General features: G+C 39.7%; 1 protein-coding gene across 3 annotated transcripts in view; it reads right to left on the bottom strand.

Annotated features, from left to right (window-relative positions):
• FMN2 (formin 2) overlaps positions 1–16129 on the bottom strand; it is a 232174-nt gene extending 216045 nt beyond the window's left edge. For all 3 annotated transcript variants that reach the window (XM_030556975.1, XM_030556976.1, XM_030556977.1), the window contains exon 1: positions 14429–16129. In XM_030556975.1, coding sequence (XP_030412835.1) covers positions 14429–15995 — 1567 coding nt within the window. In that variant the 5' untranslated portion in view covers positions 15996–16129. The remainder of the gene's footprint in view (positions 1–14428) is intronic.
• Between the last annotated feature and the right edge of the window lie 8470 nt (positions 16130–24599).

Below are 24599 nucleotides of genomic sequence, written 5' to 3'. Positions count from 1 at the left end.
TAAATTGGTATTCTATTATTGTTTGAGTGTGCTTAATCATGATTAATCTTTTTTAATCTTGTGATTAATCACGATTAATTATTTTAATTGTTTGACAGGGTTTTTTTTGTTTGTTTTTAAATGTTTAGTTGTACACTCTTATGGTACTGATGTGCTTAATTTTCGGTGTGTGAACAGTCCCATTAGGATTAATGTAAATCCTAAATTCACATGCATGTAATATTCACTTGCTTATCTGTTTGCAAGATCAGGGACTTAATGTTTAATTAACACTTGGGGGGGGGGGGAAGAACAGGAAGTAAAAAACAAAGAAGAAACCTGCTAGTTTTATAATTAATCTATACCAGTCAGTCCAAATACAATATCTGTTAGTATTACAGATTTCAGTCAGCAATTTTCAAAAGCACAAAAGAGGAGTTAGGTGCCCAACTCCATTCACTTTTTATGGGAGCTGGGGGGAGTTTTTCAAAGTGTAAAATGGCTATTAGACACTCACATATGTGTGTCCACTCCTGCACAAATGCACACACTTGTAAGCACGAGCAGCCAGTGACCCGGCAGTTGAGGGAGACCCGCAGCCCCGCCTCTTGTGCCAAAGGCCCTGCATTCCCACCAAGTCCCCTAGCTCTCACGATGGGAGGTCTGGCCCTAGCCTGGGCCAACTGGGCAGAGTGCTGGGAACTGCAGGAGGGGGCCTGATCTGGGAACGGAGTCTGGGCGGGGCCACGCTAGGCTGTTTGGGGAGGCACAGCTTCCCCTGTCTCCAATACCCACTACCCATCCTTATAAGCATGCATTTTAGTTTCCTGTTTGCCTGTGGACTGAATTGAGAGATTACACACATTATTCAAGGATTAGAAAACTGGTTTTATTGTACTTTCCCACTAGAGAGTTTCTAATAATCCTCTAATGATTTAGAGTATAACATTGGTCCAGGTCTTGCTCTTCTCAAGGTTATTTTTGTTTAAAGAGATTAAGAGATTGAATTTTCATTGACAGATACATTCTTAACGCTAAACATTTTCACTGCCCTGCCCCCGTAACATGATGGAGTTTGTGTACACAATCTGGTTACATAACAAATGGAAGACTAATCCTCTTCTCATCACCAAATGCATAGTGAATTGTATCAAAAGCCTAAATTCAGAGGGACCTGAACCCTCACTCTAATGTGCTACCTGGTATATCCTGGCCATCCAGTTACAAAAGCTCTCTCAGTTATTGTACTGCAGGCTACAAGAGCAAACACCTGCATCCATTGCCTAAAGGAAATGCTAAGCTTCAAAAGAAAAAGGAAAATTTCCCCTCTTTGTTTTGCCCATGTCCTAACTTAATATTCCAAATAGGTTGGCTGTACTTTACAAACAGGTAAAGATGTGGGTAGGTGGATGTTCTAATCTCATCTCCAGCATGTTTGTCTCCAGGCTTTTTGGCTCAAAGCCTTCCATCTGCGGCTGAGTAATAAGACTTGTGTTGGAAACTCGTAAATTAATATTTAGCCCACATAGGAGCCAAACATGGGAAGTCAAGATCTTTATAAAACAAAATTTGAACAAAAACAGGTAATTTTTTTTTATTATTTTCTAATGGCCTTCTATACCAGCCCAGAAAGCAATTCAATACCAGTTCATGAACAGGGGTTTGATAGCCATCTATTAAATCCAATGTTTCTCTGTTTACTAGTATCTTTAGTCACAGTGTCTACTCTTATTTGGATCAATCACTTCCATAGCCAGCCCCATAAAACAACTAGGATAGGATTACTGAGTTACTGTCTCCCACTCTTGTACCCAACACCATTAGTCAACATCTTCTAACCTGTTGACCCAGATGAAGAATTCAAGGCAATCTTCCAGGCTTCCCTCTGTTATTCCCTTTCTCCTGGTGCCCTATTGGATGTTTATGCAGAGTCTGCTATGCAGCTAACAATCTGAATCTTTCCTACTAGCCCATGGAAACTCTGAAGCAATGGTATTACATGAGAAGAGTAGTTTTAATCAGAATCCTGATATATTAAAATCTTTGCAGGTGCCAGCAGCTCCTTGGTCTGCTCAAAATAAAATATGTTGTAACAGCTCTTCAGTTCAAACCCAAAATACATTTTAATACCACTAATTGGGTTACTGCAGACAGACAAATTAGGTAGGCACTTTAATGAGTCATCAAACAGGACATAAAAGGAGCTGAAATCTACAATATGGAAAAAAACAATGAAGTAATGGATTCCAGGACTGATAGCAGCCCACATCCAACCTGGAGTTTATCTGCACAGGCCCAAGGACCACGTTAGCAAAGCTAGTTTTCAGCATGACTCAAAAGTGCTTCAGCATGGCTTGTCCAAACACTGTATAGGACCAAACAATCTTTTAACAGTAGTTTTAAACTGTGTTTAAGATTGATACTGCTAACATTGTTCTCAACCCGAGGGGGATGAAGCCAGTCTCTGCAAATGCACATGGTTTCAAAATGAACACAATTTGGGTGCTGCTGTATACTCCAAAAAAACTCCACAGAATGTGTTGAATAACAAGACTTGCTGTTTTTCAACCAATATTATCCATGACCTGGATGTACAATATGTGGGCACAGCACCTGCAACCACTCATCATAAAAACTCAGGTTCTATGTCTTATTTACAAATCCCTATCCCTACTGGTTCCTATAGGCTCATCAAGACCTTGAATAAATTTATTCACAAGGAACTAATTCAGTCATACACATTGTAATATGGTATAGCATAACAACAGTACACTAGATCTCTCTTTTACAGCACAAGCCAGATTATATTGGTTTTCCCTGGGACCTTGCTTTGTCGCCAGTACTATTGCTGTATTATTCTATTGCAGACTTCAAGAATGCGGTACAGAATCTTTTATAACATAGCCACTCCAAAATTAGAGAAGAGAGTCATAGGATCAGTTCCCATTTTATCCATTTGATCATTAATAAGTACTTGTATGCAAGAACAAAATATTTCCTCTGGTTTTAAAAGTACAGGCAACACTCACATCTCTGGCAACTCCTATGTTGGATTTTCCAGGTCCTCAGTAGCGCTCAGCAAGCTATTTCATTCTGCTCAATGGTTTACTATTATTTCTGTGGTAATTTCTGGTGGGAAACCTGCATTCCTTGCCAAGTTCTCATGTCAGAAACCCGCAGTTGAGTCTGTCTAGTCTTATAAAATCATTCTGATGCCTCTTGGGAAGGTGTTACTGAGGGTTTCCTTTGTTGGTGCAGACTGTAATATTGGTCTTTATAATCCAACATAGTAAAACTGCTTCATTTCAAACTGTCACACATTTCATTTGCCATTTAAAAAAAAAAAAAAAGTAATAAGTCTGGGTCCATCTCTACCGGAAAATACATTTTCAAGTCAGTGATTCTTGTTTATAGCACCAACCCCAACTTGAGGTTTTTGTGCAGTCACAAATCCACCAGTTACATATTTCATTCTGGGGAGAGTGATACAGAACACTAACACCAGTTTAATTAGATCTGCTATTTACTTGGAGTATCTCCAATTTTAATTTCAAAACATTTTTATATCACGTCTTTCTGAGGTTTCAACTGTATAGTTAAAACCCTTTTCATAACTCTCATTACTCTATTTTTCTCTCTGGTACAGGCAAAAATACTGCTTTCCTTCTCATCACCTATAGCATCAGTGGATCATTTTCATTCACATGTAACTTTCCTCAGTGGATGCACAGACAAAGAAATATCTGTAAAGCAATGAGCTGTGGCCTCAGATCCATAGCACTCAGTATAGCTGAAAAGGAGTCAGAGTCCCCACTTCATACACAGAGCAAAACAAATATTTCAAACACTGGCATCTTCCCTCCCTTTAACTGCTCCCTGATTCCTGGCTCTGAAATTTCTTTTCAAAACTTACTGGGGAGTGGGAAGTAATTTGTTCTCTCTTAGACATTTATAATATCTATTGATTAGTATAATAAGAAAACATAGCCTCAAATCAAACAAAAACATGACACTGACATTTTGGATTCCAAAGTTTCTGGAATATTTCACTTATGATGGTCCTAATGGATGAGACCATCTATTTTAGTGATTTGTCTCTGACAGTGACCAATACATAATACTTCTGAGAAAGGGGCAAGAAACCTGATAATAGACAATTATGGAACCAATGGGAGAAGTTTTGTCCCAGCCTCAAGCAGTTGGTTGTTTTATGTTTCACTGAAGCTTTATTCTCCATCAGTGGAATCCAGTGTCACAGATATCAAGAAAGAAAAGATAAAGGGGAGGGTTTTTTCTCTTTCCTCTAAGTTAAAAAGCAAGGGGGTGATATGGAAGAGGCCTGCTGAGCTTCCCTTCATTCCTGGAAAGCTCCTGATTTCCCTGCTCTCTCCCAAGCAGAAGCCCAGGAGTCTGAATCACCTGGTGAAAGAAAGGACTAAAACAGGATCTGGAGTGGATCCTGTACCCACAAGTACTCCTAGTGCACGTGGTCACTACTGGGTGAGGTTCCAGTCTGTGGCCAGAGGTTAGAAGTATGTAGGTAGACTCAGAGCATCTCATCCCAACTTCCTGCGTGACCAGAGAAGTGAGTGTGTTACACTTTCACAGGAGGAGCAGGGCTGAAGGAACAGCAACAGTGGCAGAGAAGGGGCCGGATGTGGCCTCTAGGACTGTAGCTCTCGGGGAGGGATTGGTGGATGTGAAATAGACCCCCAGGAGGGATTCTCCCCACAAAGCAAGCAGGACCCTCAGGACTGCTCCTGCCTGTGGCTCCTGCAGGGTCTGTGATATTGTTAATGGACTTAGCCAAACCATGGAAAATGCCAGGTTAAGACAGCACATTCCCTTCTCCCCACCCTTCACCTCAGTGTCCGAGTTTCTCCCAGGCTGTATTTATATTTGAGTTTCACAGGGATTCCAAGGCACTTACATCTAGTAAAAGTCTTTATTTTTATTGACCTTTACAGCGTGCCCAATCACTAGCAGAGAAACAGGAGGAGAAAATTTAAATGATTTTTCAATTGAAAAGGAAAAATGCACTAAAGAAACAATGCATAAATATGCAAATTTTGCAGTTACGTGATTTGCACTTCTTGCCCTTCAAGAATGTTGAATGCCTCCTTTCTATGTACAATTTACATAATAATAAATATGGCTGACTGTTTGAAAACTTGCCCAAGTTGCCCTGCTGCAACACCCATACACTTGGGAAAAAAAATCATTATTCAATTTAGATATCCTGGTTTTAAATGATGCCATCTTGTTCACACATACAGTAAGCCAGTCTTTTACAGGGCATAGTACTGGATTTTGCCAGGAGCCTTTATACACAACATTTCTAATGCAATCCATTCTTTTTAATTTTAATAAAAACCTTGAAAATATTATTTACTAATGCACCTACTACGCCCTCTACTTCCTAATTGCTTATATGCCTGGGCTAGCCAGTGTTTTCAACCTCGCACTGTAAAGTGCGCCAAAATACATTTTTAGTTATTGTCTGTGGGCCATATTCACAACACTGGGACCTAAATTACCCCAAATCAACACCACATTTCTTAACATAGCCAATAGATATTTATACAAAGAGTGAAGGGAGAATATGGCCCTTACAGCACATAGCAACAAGCTTTCAGTTACCAAAGTTACTGTTGCGTTCAGGAGGAAAACGTTGCTTTTTCCACCCTTTATTTGACCATTTGTTCATACAGATGTCTGACACCCTCCACCCCAATAACTATCACAAATTAGCGAGCACCTATATTACTTAAAAAATACTTACTTACTCCATGCCCAACTTGCTGAATTGGGGCCTTACAGTTTGTACACTGACATAACCAAGTATTTCCTTCAATTATCTCTATTATCTATACTATCCTTTTAAAAACAAAAAAACACACACAAAAAACCCCCGCTACTTTTTGCAAAATGACATAAGTCTAGCAAATCTGTTATGAAGATGCTAGTTGTCTCTGGCATATGACTTTTAATGAGTTTATTCCTTATTTTTAATGTGAATTAGTGAGAAACACGATTTTCCTGGATGGTTACTATCATATAGGAATGTATCCAAGTATCCATTTTACTGTAGCACTGAGTTATCTTTTCCATGGATATATCTTTTCTTATGAGTGGAAGTTTAGGAGAGGATGTGTTAACTCTCTCTCTACTGCACTTTCACCTAACTCTTCCCCTGCAAATGCATTCTATCCATTATAAAAAGCGACAAGAGTCCTGTGGCTTATAAGGTGCCACAGAACTCTGTCGCTTTTTACAGATCCAGGCTAACACGGCTACTCCTCTGATATTTTCTATCCATTGTGTTTCTTCTGTGGACAAACTAAGAGGCAGTTAACATATCCAGACCTCAGCATCAAATATGCCACAGAATCAAAGCTTCCTCCTATAGTTAAATCCTACAGAATGCTATACTTCTTCCAAGTACTCAGACTAGATGCAGAGAGCTGGCAGTTGAGGAAAATTACTTCAAACCCGGGGACTGCAGCCTCCTTATTTTCACTGCCAAGCTAGGAGTGCCTTATGACAGCAAAAGCTCTATTTTCTGGGATCAGGCAACAGCACAGAAATTGTTGGGGGTGGAAAGAGAAAAACTTGCTTGAAGAAGGTTCTGAGATGCAAGAAGACTAGTTCAAATTACACAGCCTCATTATACCGGGATATAGATCTCCATAGCCGGCTTGTAAATATTTTCTTGTCATTTGTTGCGCTTTGCTTTGCTTCCACCCCAAAATGGAGGACATTGATCACAAATGACAACCTGACTATAAAGACATATTCATGGTTCTTTCAGAATAATAACTCTCAACGTAAATGCAGGGGGAAAAGATCAAGAGAGTTGCTAAATGCTGTGCTTACAAAACATGTACTATTAAGATTGAACATTAGTTGAGAAAAATCTATTACAACATATCACATTTTCTAATGTAATTTAGTGCTCACCTATATAGCCATATGACTTTCATAGCTATAAATTTAATTTTCACTGTGCGACTATAAAAAAATTCATTAAGGCAACTTTTTACATTAACATAATGGATGATTCACTAAAGGAATCAGGATAAAAAAAATCACTAGGTCCAACTGTTAAAACTAGTGCTTGACAGATTAGGGACATAAAAATCAATTTTTTTTTGGAAAAGGGATTGTATCTCCTTGAATTACTACATAAAAGCTAGCACAACTGGGCCCCAAAACTACCTGGGACCTTATGGGACTACTGCATAACTAACAAGATAAAATACATCAATCTGAACAAAGGCACTTCAGTTCAAAGTCATTGCAAGTTGCACCACAAATTCAGAAACCCAACAGCCTGAACTCAGGTCTTGGCAGATAAATGGCCCCTTAGCTGAATCAACAGAATATTTTTGTAAACCTACATATTTGGTTTAATTATTTGGGATTTCATTTTTTTTTATTTAAAGGAAAGAAAAAGAAAAAGGAAATAGCCCTTTCAGTTTCCTCTGATGGCCCAGTCTACTCATACTAGAACATGCAAAGCTAATCCTTAAGTATGCCTAGGAGCAGGCCACTTGCTCACTACTTCCATCTCAGAGGAGTAATGGATACCCTGCACGCTGTACAGTAGTATGCAGGATGGCTCACTCTCTACATGATGCACCCTGTGTAGCAAAAACACAGCTGGCACTGAAAACAGGTGGACGAAGTCCTAAGGAGCAAAAGAAACCTCACACAAACTCCTGAAAGAGGGCTAAGCAACTATTTCAACTCCAGTCCAGGAGTATCTGCCCTTACTTAGTTTTGACTAGGTGCTTGATGCCATTACAGTCCCATGTCACTCCAACAGTAAGTGAGACAGTCTGTCAAATCTTTTGTTTCAGGGGCCCTGTGAATATTTTTTTTTTAAATGAGGACAAGTAAGGGGGAAGGTTTGCCCCCGATAGCTCTCCAAAGTTCTCTCAGTTACAGTGAATAATTAACATAATTGGTTCCCCAACACCCTTAAAACTCTCAGCATTGCCCTGATGCACACAGCTTTAATCACAAATAGACCTGATGGCAAGAATGTCTCATACACACTCCCCCTGCCAACATCCCTTGTGGCTGCAGACTTGCTAGCTGTTTCAATGGGACCTGTGACCTAAGTATTTGTTAATGAAATAAAAGCAAAAAACTGTAACGAGCTATCTTGGATAAGTTTCTAATAAATCATTAAAAAAAATCCACCCAAATGCCAGAGAGTTAGATTCCCAAATTTGCCAGCCAAAAACAAAAACCTGGGTAATCACACTGAGAAATACTATGCACATTTATTACCCCCTTCAGCACCAGCCCTATTTCTGAGGTGGCAGAGCTCCCATTAGAGTGGTGGGGGCTGGGGCAGAACATAGAGCCAAACTGTGAGCTGAGTTACAGCACTGTACAATTTAATATTTTCGACAGCTTTACACCATAGCAGTTAAGATTAGAATCTGGCCCACAACATACAAGCAGTGTGAAATATTCCCAGAAGCCCTTTCCAATGCCAGATACACCTTTGTTTTTAATCAATACTGGTGCGTTTGTGTGTGTGCATGAGTGCTTTTACTTCAGAAAGTAGGCTTTCCCCTACCCACAAAAAAGCCCTAAGATTAACAACAAACCTTTTAAGAAAAAATATATCCCTAAATAAAAGTCAAATTTCTTGTATCAATATTTCATTAAAAGTAGTAAAAACAAAACTAGATCCAGTCAATGTCATTTCATGTAATTATTCACATTTGAATAGTCAGGTTCTCTCTTTAAACAAGAGCTAAAGCAGCCAAGCATGTGATCTTCTTTAATGACTAGTTCTAGCCAAGTATCAGAGGGGTAGCCGTGTTAGTCTGGATCTGTAAAAGCAGCAAAGAATCCTGTGGCACCTTATAGACTAACAGACGTTTTGGAGCATGAGCTTTTGTGGGTGAATACCCACTTCGTCAGGTGCATGCATCTGACGAAGTGGGTATTCACCCACGAAAGCTCATGCTCCAAAACGTCTGTTAGTCTATAAGGTGCCACAGGATTCTTTGCTGCTTTCATAGTTCTAGCCAGTTACCCTACACCAAGGATCTAGTAGAGCCGGTGTCTCATACATACATAGATACAAGTCGAATGATCTGGTTTTAATACACCCTATTGTAGCTCTGATCTCATTTCCCCACCACCACTCTTTTTTATGCTCCCAATAAACAGCTCACCACTCAACCTGAACAATTAGTTTCTAGCTTACCCAAAAGCAGGCTGTGTTTCAGGTCTAGCTCCTCAAAAAGAGAGTCATGTGAGGAAATATAGTTGCAGAGTCATTTCAATCTTACAGTTCTAATGAAGATTCAGACAAATAGTTCTAAGTCTCCTGATCACTATTTGGGTAGCATTACATTACGGAAGCTGTTAAAAGGACTATACATCTCAGAATCCCCCAAATGTACAGTTTTGAAACAAAAATGTTACGGTAACACATTAGTGCTGCATTAGTATTTATTTCATGAGCCTCGTCACTGTCCTTTTTTAAACACATATGATAGCTAAACTATCGGTGATTGGCTTTGCATTTCTTTTTCTTGATAAAAGGACATACTTTATGTTACTGCTGACAAAAAAAACACTTAAAATTTACCAATAGCTTTTAGATCCCAAAATATCATTAGTGTTATAAACACATTTTTCCTGATGTATATTTTTAAGTCCACATTGAGGATGTCATATGCAATAGAAAATACCTTGCAAAACAACAACAACATTTTGTGTGCGCGCTCAGTAGCCTTCTGAAGCAAACAAACTTTATAAACATTTCAAACAAACAATCACGAGACTCAGCTTCAAATTCTCATTTATACTAAGGCCCCTTTACAAGTGTCTGGCATTGTATAGAGGCCTTAAAGTAACATTACATTTACTGCCAAAGTGCTGTAAAGGAGCACTAGTGTAAAAGCAAATCAGGCTTTAAGCCCACAAAAGTGATTGCCTTCAGGGGTTTTTAATTATTGTTAATTATTCTGAGAGAGAGACAGAAAAAAAACAAAGAATTAAAAACGCATGTGTCTAATTCAAATGGATTCAGACAATTTAACAAGTACATTGCAGTCAGGCCAAAAGCTGTTTTTTGTTTGGTTTTGTTTTAAACAAAAATTAATTACCATTTGAAATGACTGAGTGAATCCCTAAAGATATGATTTTTAGTAGAAAGCTTTACCAGCTCTTTTCCTATCAAATTTGCTAGGGCTAATACTGTGATACATTCAGTTAATAAAAAAGGCCTTTATCAAAATTATTAGCCCTATGTTGAGGAGCAACGATTCCACTTTTCTACCACAAAATCTTTATTAATGTCAGGACAATAATTCAATAACATATTCAGAAACTGCAGGATCTGATTACTTTCATTCATGTCCTATTCTAGTCCCCTTGGGATCACAAGTGAAAAATAATGCTCTCATTGCACATCATGTTGAAATCTAGACTCTTGTAGTGACTGTTCCTGCAATTTCAAACAGCTATCTGTTTAAAAAAATGGATCCACTGTCTTAATTTCAGAATGATCTATAAACTAGTCCCCACAGCATGCCTAGTCAGTGCATCAAACTCCTGGCATTATGGTTTGTTTACAAAGAATTTAAATGGCAAAAATATGCAAACTTGCTTTCTTGGCAACCTATATTGCATATGTTTTCCTAAAATGACACCTGACCACTAGCTATTTATTTTTAAACTATACTAAGAAAATTTCCTTAAAATCAATTCTATCAAAAATTAGGTGGAAAAAACAGAAAATGAATTATATTAGCATTACAATTTCAACTGCTCAGTACTATTTATGTCTGTGTTAGAAGAGCCTTAAAACAGACCACGTGAATCATTATAAAAATCACAGGGCACACAGCCTAAATACAATATACTGTAAACTAAGCCAGTCATGTGCTCACAACCTGCTGTCATTAAAATCAGTATCAGAAGTAATGTGGAATATTTGACTTGATTCTATACAGAATGCAGAATATTATGTACTGACTGCAACTGCTGTATAGCAAGATGTAGTGCTCTAGACAAGATACTTAGATTTCAAAGAGATATAAGAAACCATAAAGATTGTTTGCTTAAAATCTATTCAGTAATCTCAATCTCTCAACTGCACTTAAGATTTCTGGAAATAAATTTTTTTTTTTCAACAAAAAGCACACACTTCATGAGTCAGGGAGATACCATACTTTATTTCTATAAATGTTGCTGTGAAGGATGCTCAGTGGGAATATTTTTCAGTACAAAGCAAGGGAAGCTTTTCTGCTACTATATGAGAGAATGGGGGAGTTTCTGGGAAAGCTGATGTTACCTTTATTTCCCATTTTCTTTCACACCACTTGCTATTATTTACACTTCTCTGTCAATTTGCAGGCAATAAAAAGGATAATAGTGTGTTCTTTTACACATAAAAAATAGTTCTAGTTCTTTTATTTTAAACATAACCATCCTGCATAACATGAAAGGCATAATCACCCTCCGCTTGCAAAGACAGCTGGCATATGCATGCAAATGAGCGTCACAGTAATTTCCATTAAAAAACAGAACTACTGCAGCATTGGACACTACTCCTTTCACAATTACACTCTTTAAATTGTTGGAGACATAGGGAATAAAAACCAAGAAATGCTTACAGGATGAGAAAAAAAAATCTAAGAAATGAGAAGCTATCCATGGAAAAAGAGGACCTTAAAATAAACCAGAATATTTGAGTTTTTATCATAACTAAAATCTATTCTAAAAGCACAGCAATAAAGGGGAAAGAGAGAGAGAAAATTAGTGAAAAAGTTTGTGGGATTTTTTTAAATTATAGAGCTTTATTATTAAACACACTAGTGTTAGCAAGTATATATGCATTATTTGTTGGCAAAGGATTTAGAAACTCCAGTATAAAATAGAGGTGGCTCCAAAATGCAAAATTCTGATATGGGGAGATTTGAAATCAGATCCAAATTCTGCAGTGAAGACGGAGAGGGATTTGAAAATGGGCATTGATTCAATCTAAATGTAGATGAGACATGGAATTCAGATCAAGATTTGGGTTCTGATTCCAAAGTTCAGATGGAGGATTTTTGCTCAAGCCTACTGCTAAAAAAAAGTACTTATTGAATTACAAAAATCATGACTAATACATAATAGTTTAATCTGAATAAACACAAATCCAGGAGTACTGTGCTGTTCTACAAGAATAGATAGTGAAAAAGACTAGAAACAAAAAGTTAAACTGTCACATTGCACTATGAAAACTGAGTGAAGTACAGAGGGTAAAGAAGGAGCACAAATGGTAACACATGATGAAAATACGATTATCTTGGCTATAAACAAGGAGATATTTTAGTTACCTTTTTATGAAAGAAACAGAATTGTTGATAATAAAAATTATTTCCTTATATATGATTTTTTAAATCATGGCAATGTTTCTTTAAGAAAGCAAATTAGACCCACTACTTTATAAAGGTACTAAAAAAAAAGTACTCGCAGCATTTTTGCAAACAGTATTGAAAGATGTGTAAGTCAAAATCATGTATTCAGTGTGACCTCCATCTCCTTCCAAAACTAGCCTGGTGTTAGCTTGTGTGTTTGATTGACTTAATCTTACAAAAGAATATTTGTGTAAACTTCATTTGTAGTACTTAAGTAAGTATCTTATAACTTGCATAGTTTTCCAAAACATCAGATGTATTGAAAATTAGGCAACATACGTGACAGAAACGTGACACAGGAGTCATCTATTTGTTGAAGGCTCAACTTAAACAAAGACCAAAAAAACCACACACACACTCTCCCTCTTTCCCTCTCCCCCCAAAAAAACAAAGAGGAAAATAAGGGGCAATAAATATAGAACATTCCAACTAAACTGCATGCTATATTAAGCATTTCTAAGCTTTCTGACCAGGGCCAGCTCTAGGCACCAGTGCTCCAAGCATGTGCTTGGGGCTGCACTTTCCAAGGGACGGCACTCTGGCTTTTCTTTTTTTTTTTTGCATGCGCTTGGGGCGCAAAAAGCCAGCAGGCAGCCCTGAGCGGCGGTGAGCTGCAGCAGTGGGGGTCGCGGGGAGGGCCGCAGGAAGTAACCCTGGGGAGGGAGGCAGAGGAACCGCTCCCCACCCAACTCACCTCCACTCCACTGCTGCCTGCTCCTCCAAGCACACCGCTGCTCTGCTTCTCCCCCCCACCTCCCTCCCAGGCTTGTCACACGAATCAGCTGTTTTTCGGCAAGCCTGGAGGAGGGAGAAGTGGAGTGGCGGCGGCGTGCTTAGGGAAGGAGGCAGAGCGGAGGTGAGCTGCTGTGGTGGGGGGCACGGGGAGGGCCACAGGAAATAACCTGAGGGAGGCAGAGATCCCACTCCCCCCCCCAGTTCACCCCCGCCTCCTCCCCTGAGTGCACTGCTGCTCTGCTTCTCCCCCCTCCCTCGCAGGCCTGCGAGGGAGGGGTAGGAGGGGAAATGCGGCACACCCAGGGGAGGAGGCAAGGCCGGGGATTTGGGGAAGGGGTTGGAATTGGGTGGGGAAGGGGAGGTGCAGGAATTTTTTTTTGCTTGACGCAGCAAAAAACTTGGAGCCGGCCCTGTTTCTGATGCAATGCTATAAAGATGCCTAACAGGCAAGATCAGTGAACGCTTTCCTAAATACATTACACCTGAATGATTTACACAATGTAGCCTGCATGGCAAACAGACCAAAACCACCAAGTTTTACATCATGAGCTTTTAAAGTCTGTTTTCTGCAGAGTGGCCCTTCTTGAACTCCTGATTCCATTTTGTACCACATGCCTCTTCTTGTAGGGGGAACTAATAGTGTTACTGTTAAATATGTAAACATGTCTAACATCAAGTAGGTCTGACAGATCCACTATTTTGGAGGGGTTTAAAACTTGGAATAAGTAGATGCTGGCCAATCAATCTATATTGTGAGACTTGATGCATATTTACTGCATTTTACTTCATATTTGTACAGTGCCCAGCACAACTGAGTTCCAGTCCCAACTGGATCCTGTATGCACCACTGCAACACAATACCTATACACACACACTAGAAAGTTTCTTTTCTAAACTTTCTACGTGCCCAGAGAGACAGCTTACCTGCGGCAGAACATTTGAGAACAGTTTGCAATTATAAATTCTCAATATATTTAATACCCTTACATGTGGGGAAATAGTAAAGCATTAAATGCTGATCCAGCAAATTAAGCCCTCAACCCTGCAAACACTTACGCATGTGCTTAATGTTATGCCTGTGTGTAGTCCCATTGACCACAGCGGGATCACTCACATGCATAAAAAGCGTGTGTGTTTGCAGTGCTGGGGCCTTAATTTGAACAGACGAGGTTTGAATCTAAACTCAGTACATGCTATTTTGCAGGTCTGAAATGTATACTGGTAAGATTTTCAACCAGAAAGTCACTTTACTAAACTTAATAAAAGTTACTCACCTGTAAAGACATTTGGAAAGGTATCAGTAGAAGCCTGGATCCCTGAGGATTTTCTTGAGTGAGTCAAAGGCTCTTTTGCTTCTTGCAATCTCTCCCTGGACCTCCTGTACTCCAAGAAGTCTGCAGAGCCAACCTTTTTAGGTATTTCACCTTTGTGATCAGATAGCTCTTCTGTCCAGTCTGCTGATCGACTGAAATAACCAGCCAAACTGACGGACCTTTGCTTCTTGACTGATGCCTTTTCTTTTCTTTGGAAGGACTCATGTCTCCTCTTAAAAAGTGGGCTCTGGGATGGGGAAAGAGAAGGTGACTGATTGGGAGAACTCAACTGTCTAGTTGTGGTTTTGATGTAACATGGGTTAATTAAATAGGGCTTAAAGCATCGGGAACTGAGCTGAGGACTGCCCACTATCTCCCCAGATGACAAAGTGCCATTTTTCATTTCAATAGAAACATCACTCTCCAGTGCCTCTTGGCTGGCTGATAGACTACATTTGCCTTCCTGAGTCTCAGCAGCATGGTCATGGCCTGCATCTGAAAAATTGTCATCTCTTTCAGAACCTGGGAAATCAACAGCTTGTACTTCACTAATTTTAGTCTCCGAATCTGCTGCTGGGAACAGAAAATGGAACACAGAACTCTCACTGTGAGACCCATTTTCTGTCACTGCTACATTTAAATGTGGGTAATCCTTGAGTTCACTAGCTACAGCATTCACTCCAGCCTCAAGATGTTCCTGTTCAGCAGCCCATAGCTTGTGTTCTTGTGTTTCAAATAAATGGTTACCAGCGTACCCTGTGACATTTGCTGTATCTTTCAGTTCACTTTCAATTTCACTGACGGGAATGTTTTCTGTAATTTCAGATATTGCTGAGACAGCTTGCTCAGTTTCTGGGCTACTCTCTTTGTCACTGCTAGTCACTGAAAGAAACCGTTCAAGATCTAAGGGGGCTGCTTGAGAATTAGCCATGTGTGAGTCCATTGTTTTGGTGACATGCTCCTCAGTTCCAATGTTAATTGCCCCCTGCTGTTGCTGCAGTCTAATAGCTTGCTGGATATCAGAAAGCAAATCCTCTTGTTCTGTGGCTGAATGGAAACTGTATATATCTGTATCGGAGCCAGAGCTGGTCCTTTGTCCATCCTGCGCCTCTGCAGCAGCTGGGCGAGTTTCATTTGTAATTTCAAAATGCTCAACATCTGTATCCGAGAGACCTGCTTCATCTGCAGAAATGCTTATATCCGGAGTTTTGTTAACAATTGAATGAGCACTGTCCAGCTCCCCTGTATGCAAGGCCTGGCTTTCTAAAACATCCTCTCTTGAACTACTGGTCCCATCTTTAGCCTTGGACAGATTTTTCCTGATCCTCAGATTTGAAAACACTGAGGCCTTAGAGTCTGACTTACCCTTCTTTTTGACAGATTCACTTCCTTTACTATGCTTCCCCAGTCCCTTTTTGTTTCCTGCTCCCTTCTTTGTGCCTTCTGTATCCTTGGGCCCAGAAGCATCCTCTCCTCCTTCACATACATCACCTGTATTTTTCTTTAGCTTCCCATCTTGGTTCCCCATGATTTTTAGCAATCCAGCCCCTTCAGAAATCAAACCATGCTGTTGGATTTCATTCACTTGGCCTGCCGGCAAGCTCCTCTCTCGCAATCCAGGTTTGTTTTCAGGCAGTGGTGATGCAAGCGACGCAAATGCTTGCTGTGCCTCCCCCCCATCTGCTAGAGCTGCCTTTTTGCATAATATGCGGCTTGCACTGTGCTCTACTGGGACATGCTCAGTACAGCACTGAAAGCTGCAGACAGCTCCTTCCAATGGCTGCTCCTGACACAGTTGCTTTTTCACTGTGGATCTGCTACGTTCCTCTTTCTTTATAAAAGATTCTGTGAAAAGTGTTTCCTTTATAAGAGTTACTTCTTTTTCCACTGTTTGAATTGCTTGCATTGTAAGCTCAGGGGAGATCACAGATAAGTTTGTCATCAAATAGCTATAATTTCAGGACTTCGAAGTTCAAATTCCTGGAAAAAGAAGAAAAGTTAAATGAGAGTTACCATAATTACTCTGTCATTAACTAGAGGACTAAACTAGTAAGCCCCAAAGAGACAAATATGCTGGTTTAATAATTATAAAGTTCTTAAACATGTTACTTCAATATGCTACACAATACCATGTGTATTTTACACATTTAGCTCATATGTACCATGAAGACACAGTTAAGTTATCCTTAATTAAAAAAAAGTCTAAAAAACAAAGGTGTGTATGCAAAACAATCCATTGAACACACTTTCAAAGATATACATTGAATTTTGAGTGAAATATTGTATTAGTATAATTACCATGTAAAACAAACAGTTTGTATTCTGAGAAGGTACATATATAATTATTCTCAGGACAGTAAGCTCATCAATATTAAAACAGACTACCATTGTTTCCTCTTATAAAAACATTTGATATGAAACAAATTAAATCAAACAGCAACAGCCAAATGCAACTCTGAAGTACAGGATACAGGTAAAGTGTTCCCCGTTCATATATAAATATTTTATAACAATTGGTTTAAACACTGCTGTTGGTTAGCTATTTTGAAATGACAAACAATATCTTATATAATCTGATTTTATTTTATTTTTCTATTTCTAGTTCATGTGTGTGAGAACATGCATTTTATTTAAAAAAAATCCCCACTTTCAAAACAAATATAGTGCATTTTTTGATGGAGGGGAGGTTGGAGGCGGGGAGAGAGAGGGGCTTTGTAATCATGGGATTAAATTCCATGAAGTAATTTAACTAAAATGGAAATAAACAGGCATAAGAACAAAGAAATTGCCAGACTGGATCAGCTCAGTGGACTCTCTAGTCCAGCATCCTGCTTCTGACAACAGCAGCAATCAACGCTTCAGATAAAAGGTACAAAACAAACAAACAAACAAACAAACAAACAAACAAAAAAAACATAGTGGGCAATTATGTAATTAGCTGCTCATAGGGGAAGCTTCTTCCTAACACCTATCAGGTAGTAATTGGTTTATGTCTTAAAGGTAGATGTTCTCAGCCACACAAATATCTAATAATCTGGTATACTGCATCCAGTTTTGAGTGCCGCACTTTGGAAAGGATGTGGACAAATTGGAGAGAGTCCAGGGGAGAGAAACAAATCATCAGGGGACTAGGGCATGACTTATGGGGAGAGGCTAAGGGAACTGGGCTTATTAAGTCTGCAGAAGAGAAGAGTGAGGAGGGATTTGATAGCAGCCTTCAACTACCTGAAGTGGTGGGGTTCCAAAGGGATGGAGCTAGGCTGTTCTGTGTGATAACAGAACAAGGATCAACGGCCTCAAGTTGCAGTGAGGAAGGTCTAGGTTGGATATTAGGAAACACTATTTCACTAGGAGGGTAGTGAAGCACTGGAATGGGTTACCTGGGGAGGTGGTGGAATCTCCATCCTTAGTGGTTTTAAGGCCTGGCTTGACAAAGTCCTAGCTGGGATGATTTAGTTGGAGTTGGTCCTGCTTTCAGCAGGGGGTTGGACTAGACAAACTCCTGAGGTCTCTGCGATTCCTAATCTTCTATGATTCTGTAAATCATATTAACCTTTTGGCCTCAGTGATGTACCTTGTATCAATGAGTTCTACAAGATAATTATGTTGTATAAAAAGGAATTTCCTTTGATCAGTTTTAAACTAGTTGCCTTTCAGTTTCAATGGATGTCTTTGTTCTTGGATTATGAGAATGGATAAATAGGAGCTCACAATTTACCTTCTCTAAACTAAACAGCCCCACTCTTTCCAGTTTCTTCATGTGGAAGTCTTTCCATGTCCCTAATATTTCATTGCTCGTATCTGAAACTCCTCTGTTTCTACCATTTTGGAACCATTTCTATTACTTCTACTCTTTTGGAATTACGGTGATTAAAACCAATAATGATATTCCAGGTAAGCACATGCCACTGATTTATAAAGTCTTAACTAACATACCTAACTGTATCTTATGCCAAATTTTCCCATTGTATTGTCCACCCCCTTTTCCCAATCATTTATAAAAATATATTAGTACAGAACATCTTAAGGCACTTTTTCCTCAGTTTATTGACCCTTTATTCCCACTTTTTGTTTTCTGCCTCTTAGCCAATTTCTGTCCATGCTATCACTACATACATTCCTTAACAGCCTCTTGTGACGGGATTTTTCAAAAGGCTTTTTTTGACAGTTCAATTAAATTATGTGAACCAGTTCTCCTTCATCTACTCAATAAGTCTTACAGAAACTAAAAGCATAGTTTAAGAAGAGTTTCTATCCTAATATAGGGCTCAATTCGGCGTACACTGATTTTCTACAGGACTACTCCACATGACTAGAAGTGACAGAATGTGACTCCTAGTAATTATAACAAGCATTCATAAGCCTGATCCTGCAAACACTTATACAAGTGCTTAACATTAATATTGCAAGCTGTCCCACTGAAGTCTGCCAGACTCTTGTAGGACTAACACATTACACTTGGTTCACAAAATCTTTTTTGAAAATACATTATTAGCATGACTGACTAAAACTATTTAGATATATACACATACATGTGCTCAAATACATGCAAGCACAAAAACACTCTCAGAACTGTACTTACATAAGTGATTGTGCTGATGCAAAATGAACTAAACAGTCAGGTTTGTTGGAACAAAATTTTTTTTTCCTTACTAATTTTGCCCTTTTCTGTTTGCTAAACATTTTTTCTTCATGTCTCAGTGTGACTCCATATAAACGCAGGATTCCATATTAGCAGTTCCCAATACATGGTCCTAAGGTCACATTATTAAATATCACAAGTCAGGAAATTTAAAATGGAAGGTTCCAACAACATCAGTTTCATCACAATATGTATATGCCATATTGACTACTCAAGTTGTTTTGGGTTAAATGTGTACCTTAATATACTCTGCCTTATGTCATAAAATGCATACCAGAAATGTTCACAAAACAAACAAAAAGAGTTAAGATGCATTTAAAAAAAACAATTATCAGTTTACAAGACTCATGCACCTTAGAAAAAATTAATATGTCTGGAAGTGATATATTAGGGAAACAGTCAGTTCTCCACCTATCATGTAATCCTCTATCACACACATTCATTAATTTTACTCAACTGACCCAACCCACCTAACCTTAAGTATTCCCAGTCATGGCTCCTGGGTAGGCTGCCCTCTCTGGGACCCTTTTCAAGTTCCGGAAGTGCACCTCTTACAACAGGCAGGCCTGTGCTCCCCCTCCCTGTGGTGGGATCCCACAATCCAACCACTGCAATAAGGTCTCTAGGTTACACCTCCCTGGGTGCCTAGAGGTATAACAGTTGGCCACAGAATCACAGAGGGAAGGGACCACTGGAGGTGATTTAATCCAACCCCCTGCTCAAACCAGGACCAATCCCCAGATTTTTGCCCCAGATTCTTAAGTGATCCCCTCAAGGATTGAACTCACAACCCTGGGTTTAGCAGGCCAATGCTCAAACCCTGAGCTATCCTGTCTCCTTATGTTATCTAGCAGGTCAGAGTTCCCCCTGCAGGAACCTGTGTTCAGTAACAGCATGCAGACACACAGAACAGAAGCAGTTTCTCCAAAACAATGTATGATTTATTTTGCTCACTCAGCACGCAGAGATTAGAAAAAAGTGGATATTAAAGCGAAGAGACCTATACACATATTGCTTGGCATTCCCCTCACACGCCTTTTCAGACATGACATAGCCTCAGTGTTTCCTCTTCTCTCTGGGCATCAAATTACAGCTGACTTGCTGTAGACCCTGGTTCTCAATCAACCTTTTCATGGGTCAGCCTCACAGCCTGCGCACACTTTCTCCCATCCAGTTCTGCCAGGGCCATCTTTTAACCCATTAGGGTCTTATGGTCTCAGACTTAGCCTTATGAAATAAAAAACATCTTAATCTAGATTGTGCCCAGTAGTTTCTTCCCCCAATTGAGGGCCCAGCCATTGTTGTCTTACGGACTTTGAAGCAAGGTACCTGAGGCTGCCTTATTTGCATCACTGCATTACTCTTTCTGGATTCCTTAACAACCCTACATTTTACAGCCTCCTTTGATTTGACTATTTACATTCAGGCAGGTAACAATATCAAACTGAACAGTGAAACAGGGTCATACATAATATTAGTGAGAAATAGTACAAATGTTTCCCTAATTTGTCACACCCTCAATTTACATTCTTAATGGGAATATATTGCTGAATTATAGATTTAATAAAACTGTGTCTAGTAAAGATTTAAACAGGAACATAATTCCAGGTTACCTTAAGGCCCTGATCCTGTAGTTTGTAATATGAGTCTGGAACATAGCACCCATACAGAACCATAGTGATTTCAGTGGGCCTCTGTGTGGGTGCAGCAGTCTGTCTGTGTGTTGCAAACTTCAGAATTAAGCCCTTAAACTAAGAATTCAAATGTTCTGATAGGGTCACCTGTAAGTGGACTAGAAGAATATTATTCTGACTAAAATTGAGATTGTTGATTTGTGTGGCATTACAAGTTGTGTTAATTGCCTGGAGATGTAGGCTATTTAAATCAAAAGTATATTTTGCACAGTACCTTTAAAGCTGCCAAGTTGCAACACCCAAGATATTCGTGTTTTATATAGTGAACACCACTTAACATACTGTAATGCTATTCTAGACTAGTGCACTGGAAATTAATTCCTTTAGTTTGATGGCTTGTTAGTACAGTTATTGTTATTTAGATCTTGGTGTACATTTTTTGCAATTTTTGGGGTGGGGGTCAACATTAAGGTTGGACACATGGTATAAATTGTGTGTGTGGCGGGGGGTGAGTGGTGAGGATAAGGTAGGAAAAGATTTTATTTCAGCTGCTCTGACCCAGCTTCCCAAATTTCCAATCAGTGCTCACCCCAGACTTCACAGGAGCGACCCACATACACAAGGATCCAACTGTGCAGATCACCTTCTAGACTGGGGCCTATAAAAGGAGTTACTGTATACGCTATGGCATCAAAGAGATGTTTTCTATTTGCTCAAATATTCGATGTATCTTTTATTTGAAAAAGCACCACCACCAGTATTCTGGCTATTTACGCATGCAAATGGCTACTTAATGGATCCAGGTGTGAAGAGATGAAATGCTAATTCATTAAATGGGGTCACATTGCCTTTTTATTAGTACACCATGATGCATACCACCTACAGGTATAATCTGATCACACACAGACCAGATAAACTTTTCTATGTTCATATGAATACATGGACCAATGCTCCTCTCACTCTTTCCAATAAAAAAAAAAAAAAGCTTACATACTCTTGCAAAATGTGCTTTAGCTCTCCCTGTATCCCTGATCCTACAATCAGTTCCATTTATGCTCACTCAGATCTGATCGCAAGACTAGAGTAATGAACAGGATGTGTGGGGTCAGCTTGCATCATTATACCACAGCATCCTAATTCATATCCACAACAGGGAAGTTAAGTTTCATTCAGATCGCAGCTAGTGGAGTTTCACCACCAGCAAGGCAATTTGAGGCAGTTTTGCTCCCTCACTAGAGCAACTTGGCAAAAATGAAAGTTGGCCTTGGGACCTGAAGCTTTTTTGGAAATACTAGTAATAATAAAGAAAAAAAGTAACTTTATAGTTGTAAATTATTAACTAAAATATTATAAAGATTGTCTGTCAATTTAGTATAGAATCATTAGTCAATTCTCCCAAGTGCCTGCCTATTTAAAACAGGCCAATATCCTTGAGTATTGTGTTAGTTATATTGAAAATTTCCTCAGTTATTCACACTTTGGCCCCAATCCTGCCACAAGAATTGTACAGGAAAATCTCTGCACTACACAGAGCCATGCTGATCTCAGTGGGGTTGCCCGGAGGTTCAGGGATGTACCAGCACAATTCTTTTTGTGGGACAGGGGCGAGACTACCTACATAACTAGAGTTACGCATGTATATAAGTGTTTGAAGGATCAGAGCCTTATTCACTGCTCTGCATTCATCAGTACACATGGATAGTCAAGTTCATTATACTGTGTCCACCAAACAGCTAGCTCTGTTTATTGCCTTCAAGACACAGCAAGGTGTAAAAATGGCAGTTTTAGGATAAGTTATCATGAAAGTGATTGGGTGAAATACTTTCACTGAATATTTGGTATGATTTGCATACATTTGCTGACCCCATGTAAAGTATAAAATACTTAAATGAAAACAGTGACTGGAATTTGTTTTGTAATCAGGCACAACATAAAAATTGAGCAAAAACATAAAATTAAAGTCAATAATGGCTAAAAGGCATCATGGCCCAGAACAAATTTCTAGGATCAGGGTGTTAACTATATGAAAATGCAGAGAGAAAAAGGATACACAGTTATACTCTGCAACAGGAAAAAAAAAAACCTCTCTCAGGAAGTCACAAAGCATCTTTAGCCTTACAGGAAGATTAGAACTATTCTTAAGAATTTGGCAATTTGATTTTAATTTAGAAGTGCCAAAAAGGTCAAAAACACTTTAACAAAAGTCCAGGGTCAGTCTCCAGTGCTGCCTGCCTCATTGAACATTTGTAATCAGCCATAATAGTGAATGAAAACAAAATATAGCATAGGTGTAGATAACAGATATGCTAATACAGCAGCAATAACCTTCAGATCTGCTCACCCCTCCTAAAAAGCTCAGAAAAAGCTTGCAACAGTGCACAGAACAGAATAAAAAATGGAGGTTTAAAACTTACAACTCTAGATGCATTTTCTCCGCACTCTCAGATGCATTTTGAATCAAGATGTATTTATTTTAGAAAAGCAAATCATTATTAGTGTTAGCAACAGCAGCATCACTGCTGTTACTCTAGCTTGCACTGAATTGTCCTCTCAGCTACCACTCAGCACAGCCCTGCTGCTTACTCAGCTCCCAACTAGGAACAGGAAGAGCCACAGGCAGCTTTGATTTCACTCACCTGAGGCAGATCTTCAGTTTCCTGGAACAAAGCCAAAGCAGAGCAGCTCTTTACCCAGAGGCGGGGAAATCAGTAGGAGGAGAACAAAAGCAGCAGGATCCCCCTGGTACTCCACTTTGAACATGCTGCCTGCCCTCTAACCACAAGATGGCTCACAGCTGGCAGAGACATGAACTGGAGAAAGAGAGACCTACAGCTAGGGGTAATTATAGTCAGTGTAGGGTCACAGAGCTTTGTGGGGACCTCTAATGGACTGTGTTGGGAGCTGAGAGTTGCTTTATGATTATTTACTTTAGCAGCAGTTGCTGGTTAAGACTGTATAGAGTAGTGACAATAGGGCATCATTTGACATTAAAATACATATTGAAAATATTTAATATAAATGTGGGTTTTTAAGCAATCAGTGCTTTAGGCCCTAATCCTGCAATAAACTCTAGGCAGACAGACCTCTGTACCCATGAGTTACTCACTGCAGGACTGGGGCCTTTACTAGTAAAATTCCCAGTGCAGGGAAACCACAAGAATGTCTAGAACTAACAGGTGGAAGGAGCTAGCTAACCAGCAGTGACAGTGTGGTTAATAGTATGGTGATACCCTTAGCACCTAACAATATAACCTGCATGAAAATAGAACATCAAAGGAAACTACACGGCCGGGTTTAGTTATTGAACACTCAGGGCCAGAGCAACATAGGCTTAGTGCCCTCCGTATGGGTCTATATTATGTACAGTAGGTAGAAACATCACCTCACACACCTGAAGACTGAATAGCAGATGGGCATCTACTCCAGGAACTGAAAACAGCCAGTTCACACCAAGAGAGAGCTGCCCACTCCAGCTGTGGGCAAGTGAGGTGTCCCCTACTCTTCTTTTAGCATCTGTGTTGGGGGACCCTGGCTGATCTCTCTTTTCGGATAGCTGTGAAGAAAGTACTCTACCACTGACACTTAGAAATGTGGTTGTGGCGGGGCCTGGCCACCACTGCTGGTTGGCTGATTGAGGGTCCTTATTCCCTGGAGCAGTGGGCCCTCTAGGAAAGGACTCCCCCTGACACACCAGCAGGAGACGCTCTACATAGAGATTCTTGCCACCTCCACCACAGCTGAGGGCTTTGTTAGGGTAGTAGGGAGATAGCAAGGGTAAAGACCCTGCACACAGGATGCTCTGCTGAGAAGGCAGGCGGGTGGCAAGCAGGACCCTCCCTCCACACAGAGCTCTATG

Source organism: Gopherus evgoodei, chromosome 3 (assembly GCF_007399415.2).
Source record: "Gopherus evgoodei ecotype Sinaloan lineage chromosome 3, rGopEvg1_v1.p, whole genome shotgun sequence".
Classification (NCBI taxonomy): Eukaryota; Metazoa; Chordata; order Testudines; family Testudinidae; genus Gopherus; species Gopherus evgoodei.
Note: the sequence above shows the minus strand (reverse complement) of the source record. Positions and strands in the feature narration are given on the sequence as shown.